The 20,301-nt window shown below is 31.0% G+C and overlaps 1 protein-coding gene across 3 annotated transcripts; it reads right to left on the bottom strand.

The window, feature by feature from the left end:
- Window positions 1-9,191: 9,191 nt before the first annotated feature.
- LOC105231852 (synaptic functional regulator FMR1) lies at window positions 9,192-19,487 on the bottom strand. Of its 3 annotated transcripts, none has more exons than XM_049449666.1 (13): window positions 19,345-19,487; window positions 18,059-18,452; window positions 15,868-15,917; window positions 14,268-14,585; window positions 13,995-14,160; window positions 13,847-13,914; window positions 12,588-12,885; window positions 12,374-12,505; window positions 12,076-12,295; window positions 11,884-12,009; window positions 11,686-11,787; window positions 11,545-11,619; window positions 9,192-9,887 (listed from the first exon to the last, which is right to left on the bottom strand). In XM_049449666.1, the coding sequence occupies exons 2-13, from the start codon at window positions 18,107-18,109 to the stop codon at window positions 9,454-9,456; spliced, it is 2,040 nt and encodes a 679-aa protein (XP_049305623.1). In that variant the 5' UTR covers window positions 18,110-18,452; window positions 19,345-19,487; the 3' UTR covers window positions 9,192-9,453. The 3 variants fall into 3 exon arrangements, with proteins under 3 accessions (XP_049305623.1, XP_011211642.1, XP_011211643.1); XM_011213340.4 differs by lacking the exon at window positions 19,345-19,487 and adding an exon at window positions 19,019-19,177; XM_011213341.3 differs by lacking the exon at window positions 19,345-19,487 and adding an exon at window positions 19,019-19,177 and having other exon boundaries at window positions 11,896-12,009.
- Between the last annotated feature and the right edge of the window lie 814 nt (window positions 19,488-20,301).

Here is a 20,301-nt window from a genome sequence, read left to right as displayed (position 1 = left end):
CACTTAGAATAATTTTTAACAATCCAAAATACTTTCTCGCGTCAAACAATTATCACCGAAGGCCTTTTCCAACATACCGAACGTTTCGGCATCAGAAATTTGATCGCGCAATTACATTTAATGGAATTTCATTATATAGGGTTCTAACGTTTTAAATTTGAATTATCTATATTTCGACATTGGAAACGTCAAATACCATTCGGAGAAAGACAGATATTCAGCAAAAAGTCTAAAATTTACGAAATGGGTCGCTATTCACTATTTTACAGTTCGCAGATTGGGCAGAAGATCGTTTGACCGAGTATGGTCAATTTTACCGACAAATCATCTTTTTGGACGAGGATCAGTTCCAACTCGATGTTTACGTTAAAAAGCAGAATTGTCGCATTTGGGGCACAGAAAATCATCACGTAATCGTCGAGAAGCCAATGCATATGGTGCGGATTTTGGTCTGGTGGAATCATCGGCCCATTTTTTTTTGAAAATGAAGAAGGAACCGCCGTAACCATCAATGGTGAGCGATATCGCGCAATGTTAACCGAATTTTTCTTCAAGCAAATTGAAGAGGAAGACTTGGACAACATTTAGTTCCAGCAGGACGGCGCTACGTGCCATACAGCAAACGCTACACTCAATCTTTTACGCCCTATCTTCGAAATTTAAAATTTTATATGGCCCATCCTATATTATTCATATCTATAATTTCAATAATTTTAAAAATGGGCGAATGCACTTATGTATCTCAAAAATCAAGAAACGTATACTAAACACTAATGATTATTTTGACGTGATGTTTGGCACAAATGTCACCGATAGTCATACGTATACTAACCTAAAAATAAATATTCCAAGGAATGGGTTTACGCGCGAAATTAAAATTAAAGTCTGACTATTTTTTGCCCATAGTAGTAATACAGATTCTAAAAATCATAGCGCGGATGATCTTCAGATCAATATACTCGTACGTAACAGATATATTTACATATGATGCCATAGAATGGTTGATCCCATACAGAGACTGTTTGGTTCCAGCTTTTTTACTGTCATATTTCTTCCCCGTTCCCCGTCCCACGATTTTGAAAATAAAACGCCCACTGTTTGCTTCATTTATCTCAATTTCAATTTAACTTTATTGATTAATATTTATTATTGTTAATAACTAAAATAAAAGCTTATATCGTATTCTCTTTACTTCACTTCGCCGGTTCACTTTTTAAGTCTGTTATATCAATCTATATTTTATATATAATTCCATATCATTACCTTTTAATTGTTTATTTTTTTTGTGTTTTGTTTTTATTTATTTTTTTCTTGCTTTGTTTAAAAAAAGTTTCATAAGTAAATGGTTTTCATATTTATGTTTTTACATTTGATTTTTTTTTTAGTTTTTTATTAGTTTTTATGTATAATAAATTTGTGTATTCGAATTCCTTTTAGAAATTCATAGCTCATACCTGTTAATTTTAATACTTAGAAATTACTTTTCCATAGCATCATCGTTTTTAATTTTTACTTTTTTGTATTAAATTTTTTTCTCTTTGTTTTTTTTTTTTAATTTTTAATTAATTTATATTTATTTTATTCTTTTGTTTTTGTTTTTTTTACTCATAGTACACACTACATACAACAGGAATACGTAGAATATCTCTTGTTTTTATGCCTTTTTTACTGTAATTTGTTTTTGTTGTTTTAAATAGAAAATGAAAGTAAGTCAACCATTACAAAGTTTATTTGTTTGTGTTTTTCATATTACAGTTAGTGGTTTTTTTGTTTTTTTTTTTGAGTTTTTGTTGTAGTTTTAATATTTTTTTAATATTTCGGAGAGTTTCGTGTATATAATTTTGTTTTAGAAATTTTTTCATGAATTTCGGTGTGCAATATTGTGTTGAAGCACTGCTTCTTCTTCTCCTTCTTCTTCTTAATGCGAATTGATGAATGTTTAATGCGAGGAACTCGTTTAAAATGTTTCAATGCAGCGAAAGTAAAATATAATTTATAAAAATAAAAAAAAAAAATTTTAAATAAAAAAAATAAATTTAAACATTTTATTTGCGAAATAATTAATAATTATGATATTTAAAATTATTTCAAAAATATAATTAATTTAAATTAAAATTTGTATATGAGAAAAAAGTGAAAATTATTTAAAATTATTAAAAATCGTTATCCAATTTAATTAAATAAAACATTTTATATAAGAAATGTTAATAATTATTAATTTTTAATAAAAAAAAAACAATTTATTGTATAAATGTTAATTAAATATTTCTTATTATCATTTTTTTGTTATTCACTCAAAAAGAAAAAAAATTATTTAACCAAAAAACAAAATCAATATATACTTAAATTGATTTTCAACTAATTTTATTATATAAAATTTTTTTTAAATTAAATTAAAAATTTTATAGCAACATTAAATCAACTATATAAATAGATATAAGAAATATTATAATTAATAATTTTTTATAAGAAAAAACACAGCTTATCATATAATATTAATAAAATATTTCTTACTAATTTTTTATGTGTCAATAACTCCAAAATAAAAAAATTTATTTTATTTAAAATAAAAAAAAATTATTTTATAAAAAAAAATTATTAAAAATAAAAAAAAAAGAATTTAAAATATTTCAAAATATTTTTAAATTGATTTTCAACAAATATTATTGTAAAAAAAAATATTTGAATTAAATTAATAATTGGATATAAGAAAAAATTAATAATTATTTAAAATTATAAAAAATAATTATCAAAATTTAAATAAACATTTTGTACAAGAAATTTTAATAATTATTAATTTTTTATAAAAAATAAAACAATTTTTTGTTGAAATATTATTAAAATATTACTCACTATAAATTTTATGTGTCAATCACGCAAAAAAAATATTTCAACAAAAATCCAAAAAATAGTTAAAATTATACATTACAAAAAATGCATAAAATCATGAAGCTAGTTGTAAGATAATTACAGAATTACGCAAATTAGCGTCTGCGCAGCGACAGCCGTATGTAAATATTTATTTAAAAGTAAATAATTTCAGAGAAATCGATTGAAAATTAAAAAAAAAAAAATTATATAAATAAAATTTAAAAAGAAAAAATCCATATTTATTATATGTATGTACAAATATTTTTAAATAAATTTAAAATAAATAAAAACACAAATTTGCCAGTGCAGCAGATATATTTTTTCAAACCTCAATTGTAACTTCTTATAAATTTCAGTCGAAGGTGCATCAATGAATTAATCAGGTATGATATTCTAATAAAACTTATTTGTAGGATACTAAAATTACACTTTGCGCTTGTGGCTATGCAACTACAACAGCAAACTGCAATTTTTTCAAGCAAGGCGCCTGTGGCTATGCAACGACAACAGCAAAGATCAAATTTTTTTCATTCATAAAAGAAAATCATGGCAACCGAACCCGGAGAATGCACTTTTTCTTAATCAATAAAAGACAGCTTCTCGCCCAAAACACAAAAGTCCGGTATTTCGTTGGTTAAAAAAAATTATTTGAAAAAATTAATTTTTAAGCGCCTAAAAGATACTACATGTATTCAAGTTGTATCACCTGCCTTGTGATGCGTTTCTTTTTTACCAAAAACCCAAAGGTAATACATGCTTACATAAATATTTATCCCATACATTGCCTACATTTAGGAGCAGCAGCATTCGGGGCGACAGTGGTTACGAATATTCGCGAAACATCAGAGCAATTAAATCATTTATTTTTGCATATTACAATTATATGTTATTTTTCAGATCCAAATTGTCATAAAGATTAGATTTTATGTCAACAATTAAGTATAAAATAGTTTAAATAAATATTATTTTGTATGAGAATCAACTTTATAAAAAAAATATGACCCGATATGTTAATTAATGCAATTGTCGAAAAACATTATCAAAAATGTTTTGTTTTTCGAAAATGATTTGAACAACTACCAAAAGGATAAAAAATGCGCGAAAGCATGAACTCTAACTGAAGGATGCTTGGGCGCAGTATGCAGTAGCAACAACAGCAAGGTATGTAGACAGTTAGTTTTCTCATCAGAAGCTATTTTTATGTGCCCAACTATAAACTGGAAACAAAGTTGGTTCTCCCCTTAAATATATGGCTCATATGTAGACAATGTAAGAGAAAGATGAATTTGACAATAAAAATTTATTTAGAAATTTATTAAAAATGAGTAAAGGTGATGAATGTTTTAGCAAAAAATATTTAGATTAAAAAATATGTGTATTGAAAATTACGTATACATTTTGAATTGAGCGTCTTTTTTGAATCAACGAAATCCAAGGATATAGAGAAACATCGGATTGGAGAACTAGAGTGTAGGTGAATAAAAAAATGCATTCTGAACCAAATGTTTATTTGAAAATCGACCTCGAGAATCTTTAAGCCGGAATGCCTAAGATCCACATACCTATCCAAAATTCGGTCAAATAATAAGTTCAAAAACCGCTGCAGAACTGTTGCATGCTTTTAGGCGCACTCTCTATTTCCATATCTCAAAGGTTCCGAAACCCGTAAATATGTATGTATGCCTACTGACGAATATCACAATGGAGACGTGTCGTCAATGCTCGTGTATGCGATATCGACTAGAATTCGACTTCGTTACTGGCAATTGGAAGATTGAAACGGCGATCAATTGGATTTCCTATGTTACGCATGTGTTGCGACGTAACCCTTTAGTGTTCGATAAAAACAAATTACTTCAAAATTACAATAAATGATCTTCATAAATTTGTATGTTTTTGTTGTTGTTGTAGCTTAGTAATTTTCACAGTCATAGGCGGGTTAAAATCCGAGTCCGTTTCGGTTAAACATTGACTGTCGTGAGAACAACAACAACGACTATTGCAGACAAATCTTGAACGGTGTTTTATGCTTCTAATATATTAAGCAAACAAATAAAAATAAAAACAAGAAAAAACAAATTAAAACCAAAAAAACGATAAAAAAAAACAACCAAATTAAAAAAACAACCAAATTTAAAAAACATCAAATAAAAAAACCAAAAAATATTATATTAAACAAATAGTGTTAAAAAATATAAAAAATACAAAAAAAAATTATTAAAAATAATATTAAAAAATCTTAAAAATGATATTCAACCAAAAAAGGTAAAAAAAAATTAAAAAAAAAATCAAACAAAAAAATATGAATTAGAAAAATTAAAATAAAATATATTACAAAAAAGACAAATATTAGGAAAACAAATAAAATATAGATTCAAAAAATTTAAATAAGATATCAAAATAAAACAAATTTAAAAAAAGTTAAAAAGGATTATTTAAAAACGTATTAAAACCTTCAAAAAAATTAAATAAATTAAAAAACAAATTTAAAAAAAATAAAAGAAAATTAAACAAATTAAAAAAAAAATTTAAAAAAAATTAAGAAAACACAACTGAAAAAAATCTAATTTAAAAAAACAACAAATAAAATAGCCAAAAAATATTATATCACAAAAAATGTTAAAAAATATAAAAAAAATACAATAAACAACCATTAAAAAATCTTAAAAACGATATTTAAACAAAACAATAAAAAATGAAAAAATATTCAAGCAAAAATTAAAAAAAAAATATACTAAAAAGAAAATATTAAAAAAAAATTAACAAAAAAATATGAATTAAAAAAAATTAAATAAAATATATTACAAAAACAGACAAATATTAGAAAAAAATAAAATAAAAATTAATTAAAAAATTTTAAATGAAATACAATATTAGAAGAAGACAAGTTTAAAAAAGTTAAAAAAAAATTATTATTGTATTTAAATAATCTAAAAATAGTATTTAAAAAACGAATTAAAAATAAATAAGTTGAACAGAACTATTTTACAAAAAATATTTTTTTTAAGAAAAAATAAAAAAAGGTATATTAAACAAAAATAAAAAAAGCATATTAAAGAAAAAAAGAAAGAAAATTAAAAAAAAAAATAAAAAAGTATTAAACAAAAAAATTTGGAACATAAATAATTTTAATAAGAAATTAAAAAAAATTTAATAAGAAATTAAAAAAAAAATTAATAAGAAATTAAAAAAAAAATTAATAAATATTACAAAAAACAAAGATGAAATAAAAATATTGCAAAAAAAAATGCTTGAAAAAATATTTAAAAACATATAAAAAATATTTTTAAAAAATCTTCAAAAATGAAAAAAATGTTTTAAGAAAACAATTAAAAAAATAAACAAAAAAATTAAATATAAAAAACAGCAGAAGAATATTAAAAATAATATAAATATAAACCTGCATTAAAAATTATAAAAACTGATTAAAAAATATGTTAAATTTATAAAAAATATATACATACATATATGTATGTATGTATACATAATATGTAATATATAACAGCAAGTGCAGAATGATAATAGAACTCCCAAAAGCCTACTATTCTAAACAGACCTGCATTTATATCAAACCAAGCACTGTCAAGTCAGCACCGTCCGAAAATAGATTGGTTTATACTGCTACAACAACAATTGCAGACTTTGAAGTACGCAACTGTCTGCACACTTATTATGGCTACACATTAGGGTGGTGTGAGCAGACGCATAACTCAAACCGCTAAATGAGAGCCCTATTTAAAAGCTAATAAATAAACAGACATCTTTTAATTGTTGCTTTTAACGAATAATTCAATATAACAAATGCATGTACTACTAACACATACATACATTTTAGAACATAGAAAAGCACCAGCCTTTTGCAGCCGCCACCAACGCCAGCACCTAAGCATGCAACAAGCAAATTTTGCTCACAAATCTTGTGTTTTTTCTGCTACTACTTCTTCTACTTGTTCTGTCAGCTAATTAAGAAAGGTCCAGTTATTCACGGTTTTGTAAAACGTAAATTGACAAATATATTTATTTTAGTATTTCCACTTTTTCTTCAAATTTTATTTGTTTTTTTTTTTACTCGATTTTACTGTTTTTCATTTTTTATATATATTTTTCTTAATGTTTTTGTTTTTTTTTCGTTCGTATTACACTTTTTTGTTGTTGCTTACAAGTATATTACAAGCATTTACTGAAAATTTCGCAACATAAATTTCTAGTTTTTGCATTTGAATTGCATTGCCTCCCACCATGCGGTAGCGCCTAACAATCCGCACACATTTTTTTGTTTCTTTTTGTTTTTGTTGTTACTTTAATGCAAGAGAGATATATACATATGTATGTAACTATGTTTTGCTGCCAATTATTGTTATTTATATATAAATATATACTTTTTGACACACTAGGGTGAGCACGCGCCCTGCCTGTGCACCTGCACGTGTGTGTGTGTATTTGTGTGGGATCGCTTTATAGCGCGCAGATTGGCTACTTGCTAGCGCTGAATACATACAAACATTTGATAGCAGTAGATGTAGTTGTTGTTGTTGTTAATATAGTGTATAGGTAGTAATATATGCCTTGACTTTTGATCATTTTTTCTTTTATTCCTTTTTAAATAATTTAAGAGTATTTAATTAAATATTAAGTTAGTATACGACGCACTGGTTGTGAGAAAGTAGAAATAATAAATGTTATTATTACAAAAGTATTAAATAAAATTCACATATATTGTTGCTGTTTTATTGTTGTTTGTCGTTAGCTTTGCTGTCGTTACAGTTGCAGTTGCTGTTGTTGTTGCATTTGCGGTTTTCGCTCTTATACGCATTCATGTGGGCAATAAACAAATGGACGTATGCTTTACTGTTTTGCTTTTGCTTTTGCTTTTTTGTTTTTGCTTTTGCATTTTTCATTACATTGCATTTGTAATTTGTTGCTAATTATCTTTGCTCATCTTTACTTTCAAACATTTTTGCACACAAATGGATTTATGTTGAAAAAATGGCGGCATGGTGGGCATGATTTGGCGCGTGAGTGTGTGTGTGTGAGCGCCGGTGTAGAGGTGTGTGTGTCAACAACGCGGAAGTGGGCTTGCAACTTCCAGCTACATATTATGTTATTGTGGTTGTTGTTTTTTTTTTGGTAGTGTAACTTGCATCCTGGCAACTACAGTTCGAAAGTACAGATATATGAAAGTACGAGAATTACAAAATTTTTAGTCGAATTTCGAAAAAGAAAATTAAAAAAAATACTAATCTTAAAGAAATAAAGAAAATATATGCAATTACATTGCTTTTGTTTTTGTTTTCTGATTTAAATTATACAACGAATTATACACGTACGAATGCAGGCGGATGGCGAAAGAAGCGAAAATGGCGCTGGCTGTGAAAAGTATGATAGTGTAATGAATGGCGAGCGGAAAGAAGAGAGCGCATGAAGTTTTAAAGTTATATTCGAATTCGAAGTTGGTGCGAACAGCAGTGAGGAGAAGGGGTTAAATTGGTTGAGGCAACGCGATAATTAGAGACATATTGCTCGAGCGAGGAAATCATTGCACGGGCGAATTTAGGAAAAAAAAATGTAAATAAAAAAATTTAATTAAAAAAACGATAAACAATTTTGTAATTAAAAAAATTATAAGCAATTAAAAAAATATATAAACAATTTTTTAACAAATTATTAACAATATAAAAATTGTTTTAATAAAAAAAATTATAATAATATTTCTAATAAAAATAATTAATATCAGCAAATTTAAATGGAAAATAAAAATTAAAAAATTAAGCAAAAGAAATTCACTTATTATATTTATTTTTTTATAATTTTAAAAGTTTTTAATTTAATTTTTTTTTATAAAAAAAAATATATCGTATGCCATATGCGGTCCATTGCATTTACTTTTTTTCGCGTAGTTTGCCTTTGTTATTTAGTGCTAACAAAAACTAGATTCCATTCACACAGCAAATAAATATAATCCCATTTAGTTTATCGTTATTAGAAATTAGACAATATTTAATGGACTTGACAACGCACTGCTGTTTACAAACTAAGTTTGCTTTTTATTTATCTCTTCGAATTTAAATTTAATGCATCATGAAATGTTCGTTAAGTGTTTAACTGTTTGATGATTTATGATAGCGTTTGTGTGTGTGTATGTGTGAGTGTGTATAATTCGTTTGTATTGAGTTAGTAAACTATTTTCTATATATTTTTAATTTTCAATTTTCCTTTTTGTCATTATTTTTTCTTATGATTTTTTTTATTATTCTTTAATAAAAATCCTCTCTTGCTGTATTCTTTTTGTAGTGTTTCCATTTATGTTGTTTAAATGTGTGTTTTTTAATTATTTTCATTATTTAATATTTTTTTGTTTAATTATTTTTTTTTTAGTTTTATTGTTTAGCTCATTCAATTCAATTAATGCTTCGAAGATGTTAGGTATTGCATCCTAATTCCTCATCGTTTTGTTGTTTTTGTTTTCTGTTTTACTACATATTCTGCTGTCACCGTTGTTGTCGCAGTTGCTTTTGAGGCTATTGCATGCGTACGCATTTTTTTTATTTTATATATATTTTTATTTTTGTTGTTGTCGACTCATTAGGATGTTCCGTTGACAAGTGTCTCCCGCTTATTGTTCTCCTGTGGTTGTATCGAGTCTGCGTGATTGTTTCTGTTTTTGGTGCGTCGTTGTTGTTTTGACTGCTGCGACTGCTGTTGCTGTTGTTGTTGATGATGCTGTTGCTGCTGCTGCTGCGACTGCTGTGGCTGTTGTTGTTGTTGCTGTTGCTGCGGTGGTAATTGCTGCTGCTGTGGCTGTTGTTGTGGTTGTTGTTGTGGCGGCTGTGGTTTCTCAATGTTGCCCTTGATTGCCACATTACTGCCATCTTTGCTGTTCACGCTCTGTTGTTTCGATCGCTCCGACGAGCTGCCGGCACCGCCGCCACCACCACCACCATTGTTGTTTTTATTGTTATCTGCGTTTTGTGGTTGCTTGCTTGGCTGGGATTTGTTATTGGTAACCCCACCATTCGCTGCAACAAAAACAAATGTGATTAGTGCTTGAAAATCTCTTCGAAAAACTAATAGTCGATAGTTAATAAATATCAAAATCAAAAAGCGACACGTCATATAAATGGCAAAACAGTGATAAGTTTTTATTAAAATGGACACTAATGATCAAAGCATTGTTCTTTTATTCTTTATAATACGCATAACACCAGCAATAAATATTTCGCCGATCTCTAACTCAAGCTTGACATTTTTCTAATCGTAAAGATGAAGTAGAAGAACAAAATTAAGGAATTTAGCAATCTTTTATTACTTAATTTTCGCCCCTTAATACATTTTATCCAACTTTTATCTGTTACGCGCCGTTAAAAAGTAATAAAGAGAATTGGGAAGTTGAGCAAATCGCTTCTAACTCCATATTTATTACCTGCAAAGGATATATTCAGAATTATCGCAAACTTCGCGTGAATAAATCATTCCCATGTTTCTCTATTTTCACGCGAAGGAAAAATTCTTAACCGAATTTCATGTGAAATGTTCGAATTTCGATTGTACTATTGTGAACTACGGCAAACTGTCACATACCATATGTGTTTGGTTTAAGCCATTGACAAAAACTTATTAAGCCAATTATGCGACGAATTTAACTTAAACACGTGTTTTTATTTTTAATTATATATCGTACATAAGTATATGTATGTATATACTTTTTTTTGAACGAATCGGTATTACACCGTATACAATTTGAAAATTAATATTTTTTTCAAAATGAAATCGAATTCGGTTTCTCTTGCTGCACTTTCTCAAAGTTTATTTTTTAAAAACCTCTCCTTTATCAGTATTGTCAGCCTAAAAGCTGACCAAAAATGCTTTTTTTTTGATAGTTGTACCCAACTAACAACTTACATGGATTCGCGTGAAAAAAAAAATCATTTACGATTAGGGAAAATTGGGAGAATTTTGCCATGTGAAGTCCACAAAAAGAAAAACACAAATTTGTGAATTTTTCCATGTGGAATGGCGTTCGCGCATTGTTTACGATAAAGCTGCTTAAGTTTACCACGAAATGTGTAAGCCTGAAGTAAATGTCGGAAGTCCTATAAAATACATATATGAATGATCAAAGTGAAGAACTACTATTAGCTATGTCCGTCTGTATGCCTGTATATACGCGAATACGCAGTCTCGGAGTTTGCAAGATATCGATATGAAATTTGGCAGATGTCCTTTTCCACCTAAGGAGCAGTTCATATGTTGGAACCGCCGATATCTGATCACTATAGGCACTAGTAGCTGTCCAACAAACTGACCGAACAAAATCCAGTACTTGTATGGAAAACTTGATATTTGACAAGCTATCTTTACGAATTTTGGAATGGATTATTACACAAACCAACGGTACAATTTCCGAAGAAATTATTAAAAAAATTGATTACTGTCACACAAACTGATCAAAATCAAGATAAGTCTCTTTTTATACCATTAAATGCACCTTAGAATGGTATTATAGCTGTGGTGCAGCCGAAGTTGACATTTTCTTTTGTTTTAAAACGCCAAACGAATATTTATGAAACGCACCATTTTTCGTAATTATGAAAACACTGTCACTGTCACTGACTGTTTGCCATTAAAAATTAACGTGTCACTTTTGGAAATTTAATTTGGCGACATCATACTCACTGTTATGAGCAGCGCTGTTATTCTTTTGCCGCCTACGTCTTCTTGAGCTACCCTCGTACGATGAGTTGCTTTCAGCTAAAGTGAAATCAGAAATAAGAGTAAATATGCAAATGCTGATTAAATAATATACGGCATACGCACCTCTTTCGACGCTGCTCAATTCACGCGTATCCTCACGCATATCATCATTATGATTGTGGTAATGGTCTCTGCCGAGATCCCTGCCGTTCTGCTCTCTGCGTCCTTTATTTTCAACACATACGACAAAATGCAAGAATGGAAGAACCAAAAAGTAAATTCAAACACTCGTGTTTGCGCTTATAACACTTGATATGTTACCATTTTGCTTACCACCGCCGCCGCGTCGATCATTTCCGCCACGATAACCGCCACCACCGCCGCCGCCGCTGCGATCGTTGTAACGATGGTCACCGCGGGAATTGTAATCATCGTCGTCCCGACGGCCTACAACAAAAAAGGCGCCTTGAAATAACATTTTTTTTTTTTGGAAAATTCAAGCAAGTTGTGTACCTTGATGATAGCGCTGGTTGCCGCCATTGCCACCGCCTCGACCTCTACCACGCCCGCGCGGTCCGCCACGTCCCGAACGCACCGACTCAATGTCACTGCTATACCCTCTCTCCGATCGTCGTGTGACGGGGAAATTCTGCATCGAACCCATTGTGGATTCTTGTATTGCGCGCAGTTGTTGATCGATCTCTAGTTTTTCCTGACGCAGCAGTTCCACTTCCTACATGAAATAAATTACTTATTATTTTTTGAAAGGGAAGAAAATCGAAAAATAATAATTTATAGTGTGGAAACAAACCTTCAAATGGCCCAAGTGATATTCCAACAACACTTTGGCGTTTGAAATACTTTCAACGGTGCCAATGAACACAAACGGTACATGACCATGCTCACGTGGTATATTCTGATCCTGCTCATCATCGCCTGCGATCTGTGCGAATCCCAACGCATGCAATTTTCAAATATCGAACAATTAAACGAAAATTGGACTTTTTATAAATTATAACGCATACCTTAATTCGAAAGACACCACTTTTGTCTACGATTTCCTGTATGATTCGCCCATTCTTGCCGATCACCTTGCCTACCAACTCTCTAGGAACCTGAAAGAATTCCTCGGCATATTCCAGCATCGCGCGTGCTCGTTGCACTGCATCCTCCGATTCGCCGGTGATTTTGAAAGTGCACGACTTCTCTTCTAATTCAATATTTGTAACACCTTCCAACAGACGAGCCGCTTGAATATTGGCACCATGTGAACCTATGGCCAAGCCCATCAGATCTTCGCGCACTTGGAATTCATCGGTATAGCTGTGTGCGTGGTAAAAAAAAAGTAGAAGTTTAGTAAAATTGTTTATAAATAATTTAAATCAGAAGTGGAGAAGTGATAATAATAACAATCACATGCAAAAAGAAATGATTAATCGGTAATTTTTTTAAATCTAGCTTGACAACAAATATTAATAATGTAGGCAATTAACTTAATTGAATATACTAAAAATATTTTAAGCCGAAGGGAGTTTATACAAAAATAAAAAATAACATATTATGAATTTACCACCTGACATTAAAAAAATAATTGTTTCAAAATAAATTAAAATGATATGTCGGACAAAACTGCTTTTTCATCTTTACCGGCGTAGAAACCGCTTACGCGGTTATAGCCGAAAACTCGGACAAAACTGCAGGTTTTAAAAAATTTTAGTTAATTTAAAAGATTAAGCAGAGCTACCACCCTTACTCGTGTTAGTTAATGAAATTTATTTCTGTTGGGGTATTAAAAGAGTATTATTTTATATTAACTTTGTAGCCTTTTAGTTATCCAAGTTTTAAATTAAGTTAACAAAAGTTTTACTATTGTGAATGGCATAAACGTGAAATACATGTCAGAAATGACAAATCATATTTTTATACTATTTTATTTATATTTATTTTTTGATTTGAATAACTTAAGACCTGTACGAAAAGCTAACTTTTTAAAGACGTAAACCGTAAACACTGATCGAAGACAAGAAGGTAATAAAAGTACTCTTACGCATGAAGAAAAATGTCTTCTCCCAAGTACGATTTACAACGCTCTGAAACTTAGCGAATCAAATACTAAAACATTATAAACAAACTGTTTCCTTATTTTCGATGGATAACTAAAATGATCTATAATAAAATTTATGGTTTAATGCTATGTCACATATTGCTTTATAGAGTAAATTTAAGGCCGCAAAATAATAGGAATCCTTCCCCCTAAGTAGCAACACCACTCAAATAAACTCACCCACGGTTAAGCAGTTTAGTCGATTCTAGCTGACGCGCAGCCTCCTCAGTTCTTTTCAACAGCATAACCTGCAAATTAGAAAAAAGTAATTTTTAAGACTTATTGTTTCTTCAAATTCATTAAAGCGTATCTAAAGCAGGTAACGCACCTTCTGTGCCAAATTACGAAAATGCATATCTTTCAGCATGCTGGCACGTTTCTGAGTGTGTTCCCATTTCGAAATCACAATAAGACTGTCCAAATCGCGATTGTATACACACACGCCGGCACCTATTGTACGCTGAAATTCCTTGTGAATACCATCTTTTTGCGCTCTGTAAAATTCCGATAAGAAAACAATATCCACAAAAACAAATTATGTTCGATTATTAGCGAATTTATAATGATAATGATAACGATAACAACAGCAACAAAAACTCACTCCTGTCGCAATTCCTCGGGTACGGGTATCGAGAACTGATAGAATGACTTGGATGTCAATGGCGGATTTTGATTTTTGATACGTAAACGCTTCAGTTCGCAAATTTCAGTATACGGTGTCTCAAAGCCTATGTACGCAACGGCGCAGATTTCAGCCTTAATCATTTTAATGGAAGCAATCCACCAACCACAGGACTCTCGTTCCGTCGAACGGGTGAACACTTCCACTTCCATGCCTTCCTCAAAGGCGGGCGGATTCTCATTTTCTTCTGGCGGGAAGCGCACATTTGAGAAGGGATATTTTTGTACATCGGGACAGCTGTATTATGCATTCCAAAAGGATGAACGAACACCAAGAATGAGTAAAAAGAAATACAAATGTATTAGTAAAATAGAGAAATGGTAAAAAAATAAGCTTACTTAAGGCGTTAATTGACAGCCAGAGGCAATTAGTGGGCTGATTTTTAAATATAATAAATGAAAAATTAATTTCGAAGAAACAGCGTGTGGGCCTGCCAGCACACAACGAAAATCAGCAATAGTTGATCTGTTGCCATTTTTACATGCAACAACAAATTTCTAAGAGTCTTCAAAATAATTCAAATTTTACGTCCAAATGAGTTATAAGTTTTGGACAGGTGTTTGCATCTTTCCGAAATTAATATACATTGATATTTGGCGCTTTTCGATGGCAGCGCAACAATCACAAAAGCATGTACTTAAATAGGGACGCACAAACGGCGTTGGTTTCGAAGAATGTGGCGACCAACAAGTGCTACCAATACGCAAAGATGTATAACATTGCAAACAGAGAAATTAGAAAGAAGAAAAGTAGAGCATAAGAGGCGAAGATATGTCTCTTGGCGACTTTTGGCACAATGCCAACCAAAAGATCGCATGCGACTATGCTGCTCGATGGCAAGCGTTACCGAATGCGCAAGCAATCATATACACGCTACTGATTACTGCAAGGAGGTGGCAAACGTGCGGGTTTTGCGACGTAACAGCCAATGACATTAAATTTTATCCGGAAATATTTTTTTTTTCCTATATTGAAGCCACCGCTGTCTTTGCCGCTGAGGAGGTAATTTCAATATTTTTCTTTGTTGAAATAAAAACTCAATACAAAAATATGTGGAATTGTCTAAATAGGTCAAGTCGTAATGGCTCGAATGCGTCACTTACTTCTGTGTTGCACGGCACATAGACCAAAATAAGACTCAGATGTGATGTATTTTTAAACACAGTTCTACGACCACTGATGGGTTCGACATATCACACATTTTTTAGGCTGCGCAAAGAAAACTTTACAAGCTTCCAAAAACTACAGTAATCACAAAAATATACGGCACAGACGGCATGCTCCTATTCGCAACTAAAAATAAATCTTCTATTCTTATGCATATGCCACGTTCTGACACGTTTCGACGCATACTATCTATAAATATGTGCGTGCATATAAAATTAATGCAAGACTGAATATTTACAAATAGATTACATTTTCATTTTTAACTACATTTAAGTAAAAAAAAAAAAAACAATATTGTTTAATCAAAAGCAAAATAACATTGCTAGATGCTCCAAGATTATGTAAAACTTACCCGTCAACTTCCACAAATACGCCGTCATCACACACTGCAGTTGCTCTTCCCTAATTTATCAAACGAAAATAGATTATTATATGAAAAATATTGTATTAATTTTGTATTATGTTGCAATAATATAGAAAAATATAAACACTTCTGGGCTAGGTTAGCTAATAGAGGATGCGTGTACATATCGATTTAATACAAAATCTTTTATGTTGTCTCGGAATAAATTAATTAAAATTTAGTTCTATATTTCTTTTTTTGAATTATTCATGGCCTCTTTTCATCAACTCCCAAATAAGCGATTTCCATGTCGATGTTTTTATTCTTAATCTTCATAGGAAAAGAAGTGTTAGATGAGGATCGGAAGGCATGCAATCAGACCACATAAGTAACAAAGTTATTCTGGGATTGCAGATGTTTCTGAGGTCGATATACATACATAGTACAATTTAAAAAAGTGCTTATACCCACTGTAAAGATTTTATAAATCTTATACGACAATGCAAATTTTTACACTAAATCTGCAGCCAACGTATGCTATAACACATAATTATTTGATAATATTCATAAATCTTCAAATTTCAAATGTATCCACCCACATAATAAAAAAAAAAACATGTCAGCACTATTTTCGACAGACAAGCCGGCTAATATATGAAAATTGTAAATGTAAACATAAACATGTCATGACGTTTCGCTTGCGGTGCATAACTCGTTTTCTTTACATATATATTATATTACAATAGTTTATACGAATGTTTCTTAGCGATAAGAAAACTAAATTATAAATTTTACTTTAAACTTGGTGAAACCCCAATTAACAAGGAGATAGAGTAATAAACGATAAAAAGCGACACAAAGCAAACTAGTTAGTTTTGTATGCTTTGGCGCTTCGTTTTAAACGAATAACAAAACAAGGTGCTGCTCTTCTAACAGTAGCTCAGTGGATTTGCAAGCAAATCTATAAACAATCGTACAAACAAACAAAAACACTGGAATGAGAAACAAGCAAGGGAAAAGAAACAACAAAAAAAAAATAAAAAACGATAACCCGCCGTAGCAGCAGAGGCATTAACGTAGTCAAAATTGTGGCGGCAGTGGTATTCGCGGCCGGCACATTTTTTTATTCACACACGAAAACAGATAGAATGATAAAATCAAGGAGGATGTATGAAGAAAAAAAGCAAAGATTGGAGAAGCATTTGATGAAAGAAGGCACGTAAAGCTTTAGCAGACAACAATAATGCCAACAGAGAGCAAATAAGTTCTATAAAGTCGACGTTAGCGTCAGCGCCACTGCCACTGCCACCGACACCGCTATTAGTGTAACTAGCCCCAGTCGTACCGCAGGCAGGCGAAGTAGATACACAAAACCAATCTGCAAGAAAGAGTATAGCAACGAAGTGTCGTATAATGACAGAAATGCCAATTTACTACGGCGAACAGATGAATCGAGGAAGGAACATACATAAATATGAATGTACGTACATCAATTTATATGTAAGGATGTTCGAAATAAGCAAAACTGAAAGTGAAAATCCGTGTCCGTCAAGTCCGCATTAATTTTCTAGAAAGCACATATGTATGTATATTGTCCTTCCAACGCCTAAGTGGGCTGAGGAAGCCGTCCGACAGCAGACAAAGAGGCGGATAGTAAAATCTATTTCCTTTCTAAACAAATCTAAAGGGTGAGCAATTTTTGCCTTGAGGGTGGAGTGGATGATAAAAAATTTTTCGCGTTGCAACAGAAGTTTTACTATTTAAATTTGAATTTTTCGTTTTGTTATTAAGAAAACGAAGCATAAAAAATCACTAATATATCCATAAAAAAAAACAATAAAACCATAAAGATTTAACAGTACAATAATGTCGCCAAAGATGATGACATCCGATGCTTGCTTCGACGGCAGCAGCGACGCGAGACACTCCGCTCACATTTGCTTATACGCTTAGCCATGCTCCAAACACCGCTAATAACGCTGACACAATCAACAGAGATTTATTAATAAAACAATTAAAATTAGACATTTGCTTCGACTGACATGACCACGCACTCCAAATATCTACTTAATTTTTATTTTGTCTGCAGTTTTGATTGGTTTTAATGCGTTTGAATTCAGGATATATGTAATTCTTTTATAAGCGAATTAGACTACGTAAAAATTTATGTGTCAATAATAAAATTGTAAAATAATCTTACCTTGTAGTAGGCGCCATTGTCGAGCCTTACTTCGACCATCAAATCGTCCATTTTGTTTACTTATAGACTTTCCGCTTTAATACAATATAATTTTGTAAATTGCGATCCAAAGTAAATTTGATGCAAATATAAACAGTCCAAATTAGACAAATAAATAGCTCTAAACGTAGGATATTCCCTGATTCTGTCCTCCTACAATTCCGGCGCAATACTAATTATTAACGCAACTTCTCCTGGCTTCTGGCTTAAATCAATTTACTTCAGTCTTTCGATTTTCTGCTTTATGCGCTTCTAAACCACTTAATCTTATATCCGTATTACGATCCTTATAACCGTATTCTTTTATACTTCTTCCTGTAAATAAGTTGTTTTAGTCTAGTCGTTGCTGCCGCTCCTGCAGAAAAAATTATCACACAAAATAATATTAGAAATCAAAATATTTATAATCTCGGCTATAGACGGTACATAGACTTTAGCAAAAATGTCTTTTCCTGCAATTTAATTCATATTTTTAAGCATTCACGTTGACAGCAAAAACATGCTTTTTTTCTTTTCCCACAGTAGACAGAAATATTTTACGCCTACAAAAGGGGCGGCGCAGTTCGCGTTGCTGCCAACACCAACTACCGCAGTCACAAACGTCACCGTCGCAGTCACCGCTGACAATAGAACAGCGGAGCCCCAGCAATCGTTTTCGCATCAAGAAAAATCGCAAATTATTGCACATTCCCGAATATTAGCAAGCACATTTAAACTTAAAAAATAATGTCGCATTGAGTTATCTAAACATTTTACAAAAACCTATACAAATTTTCACCCGAATTTTCTTGAAAATTTTTACGCCAAGCCTTTGCTTTTATTCTTCCGTTCGTTTCTTATTCTTTCACGCACACTTCCAAGCCGCTGTGCAAATTTTTTCGCCCAAAGAATCTACACACTTTTACTATAAATTCAACGCACCTTTACCGTTTTCAGACGTCAATTAATTAGCTTGTTCTATTCTTACTATTTTTTGTTTTTAATTTACTGAATTTTACTGCAAGTTCACAAATTTTCATTCGATTTTTTCTGTACGTCGAGCGACGACCAACGGCGAATGAACAGACAAAACGGGAACGGCAAAAAAATGTGCCTTTTTAATCCGCTTTACATACAAAATCACCACATAACCCTGAAATTTAGGGATATACGGAAAGCAGTAGGCGATTTAATAAATTTTACTTGTCTGTTTTGTTTGCTATTCGCTAACATTGTTTAGTCTTATCACATCTGCGATTCGTACTCACATAAAACTTGGTTTAATAAAAGCGTATAATCTCATTAAGTTATACTTTTTAAATTCCAAATTCGTCAGAGAAGCTATTTTTACAATTCTTTAGCATTTTTCTAAATTTTTTCTTATTTTTGCTATTGCATCACTGTGTTTAAAGTATTCGAACGGAACACAATATTGTGTCAAAGAAACAGCTATCTCTTTCGCACTTATAATAGATGTCGCTAAACAAATATTTGACAGTTCAATCACTTTATTGCGAATGGTTTCTTGTAGTTCACAATAGTGACGTACGAAATGTTTATTCAAAATTATTTGGTATATAGAAATATGAACATAATTGTCTCAATTAAGATTTGCTCTATTATGCTCAAGCCACTACGAAGTTCTACGAATTTATTAATACAAAAATAGTACTATGCCTATACAAGTATATTTTAAGCACGTTATGGTAAGGTATTGAGTCGAGTACTTCGTCTTTAAGTTGTTTGTTTTGGTATTGAATATGTATAGTAATTTACAATTTATATCTTATAGCATATTTTTCCTTAGCGCTTACTATGCACATGCTGCACGGATTTATTTCGAGTTATCAATCAACAATTATTGACCTTGGTATTATTTGATATTGTTGTGTTCCCTGGAAATCCAGCACCGGATTTCCGCTTTGTCATTTTACTACGTTATAAACGAGGAAACGGAACTGAAAATTGTGGTTGAGAACGGCGACCGCCTGGCTAGTGCATAAGGAAATATGTGAAAATTAGAATGGACAGCATTGAAGGTCAAGATTTAGTTAAAATGCCGAAGCCAATTATACATATTCCCGGAGAGCAACGAAACGCAGAAATCTGGCGTACTAATAATTTATATATATATATTGATATTTGATATGGTAATGTAAGAATGTAAACCAATTTGTCAACTCTATCAATGCTACTTCGAAAGTATTGGGTATATGCACCTAAAG

The sequence above is a fragment of the Bactrocera dorsalis genome, chromosome 2 (genome assembly GCF_023373825.1).
Source record: "Bactrocera dorsalis isolate Fly_Bdor chromosome 2, ASM2337382v1, whole genome shotgun sequence".
Taxonomy (NCBI): Eukaryota; Metazoa; Arthropoda; class Insecta; order Diptera; family Tephritidae; genus Bactrocera; species Bactrocera dorsalis.
This window is presented reverse-complemented; position numbering and strand designations above follow the sequence as displayed.

Bases quoted from the DNA above. Each gene is read 5' to 3' on its own strand.
- LOC105231852 (XM_049449666.1), bottom strand. From the start codon at position 18,109: ATGGACGATTTGATGGTCGAAGTAAGGCTCGACAATGGCGCCTACTAC. The intron at 14,586-15,867 runs GTAAGTTTTACA...TGCATAATACAG, and splicing joins GTATTTGTGGAAGTTGACGG to CTGTCCCGATGTACAAAAAT. The intron at 13,915-13,994 runs GTGCGTTACCTG...TCTAATTTGCAG, and splicing joins TTCGTAATTTGGCACAGAAG to GTTATGCTGTTGAAAAGAAC.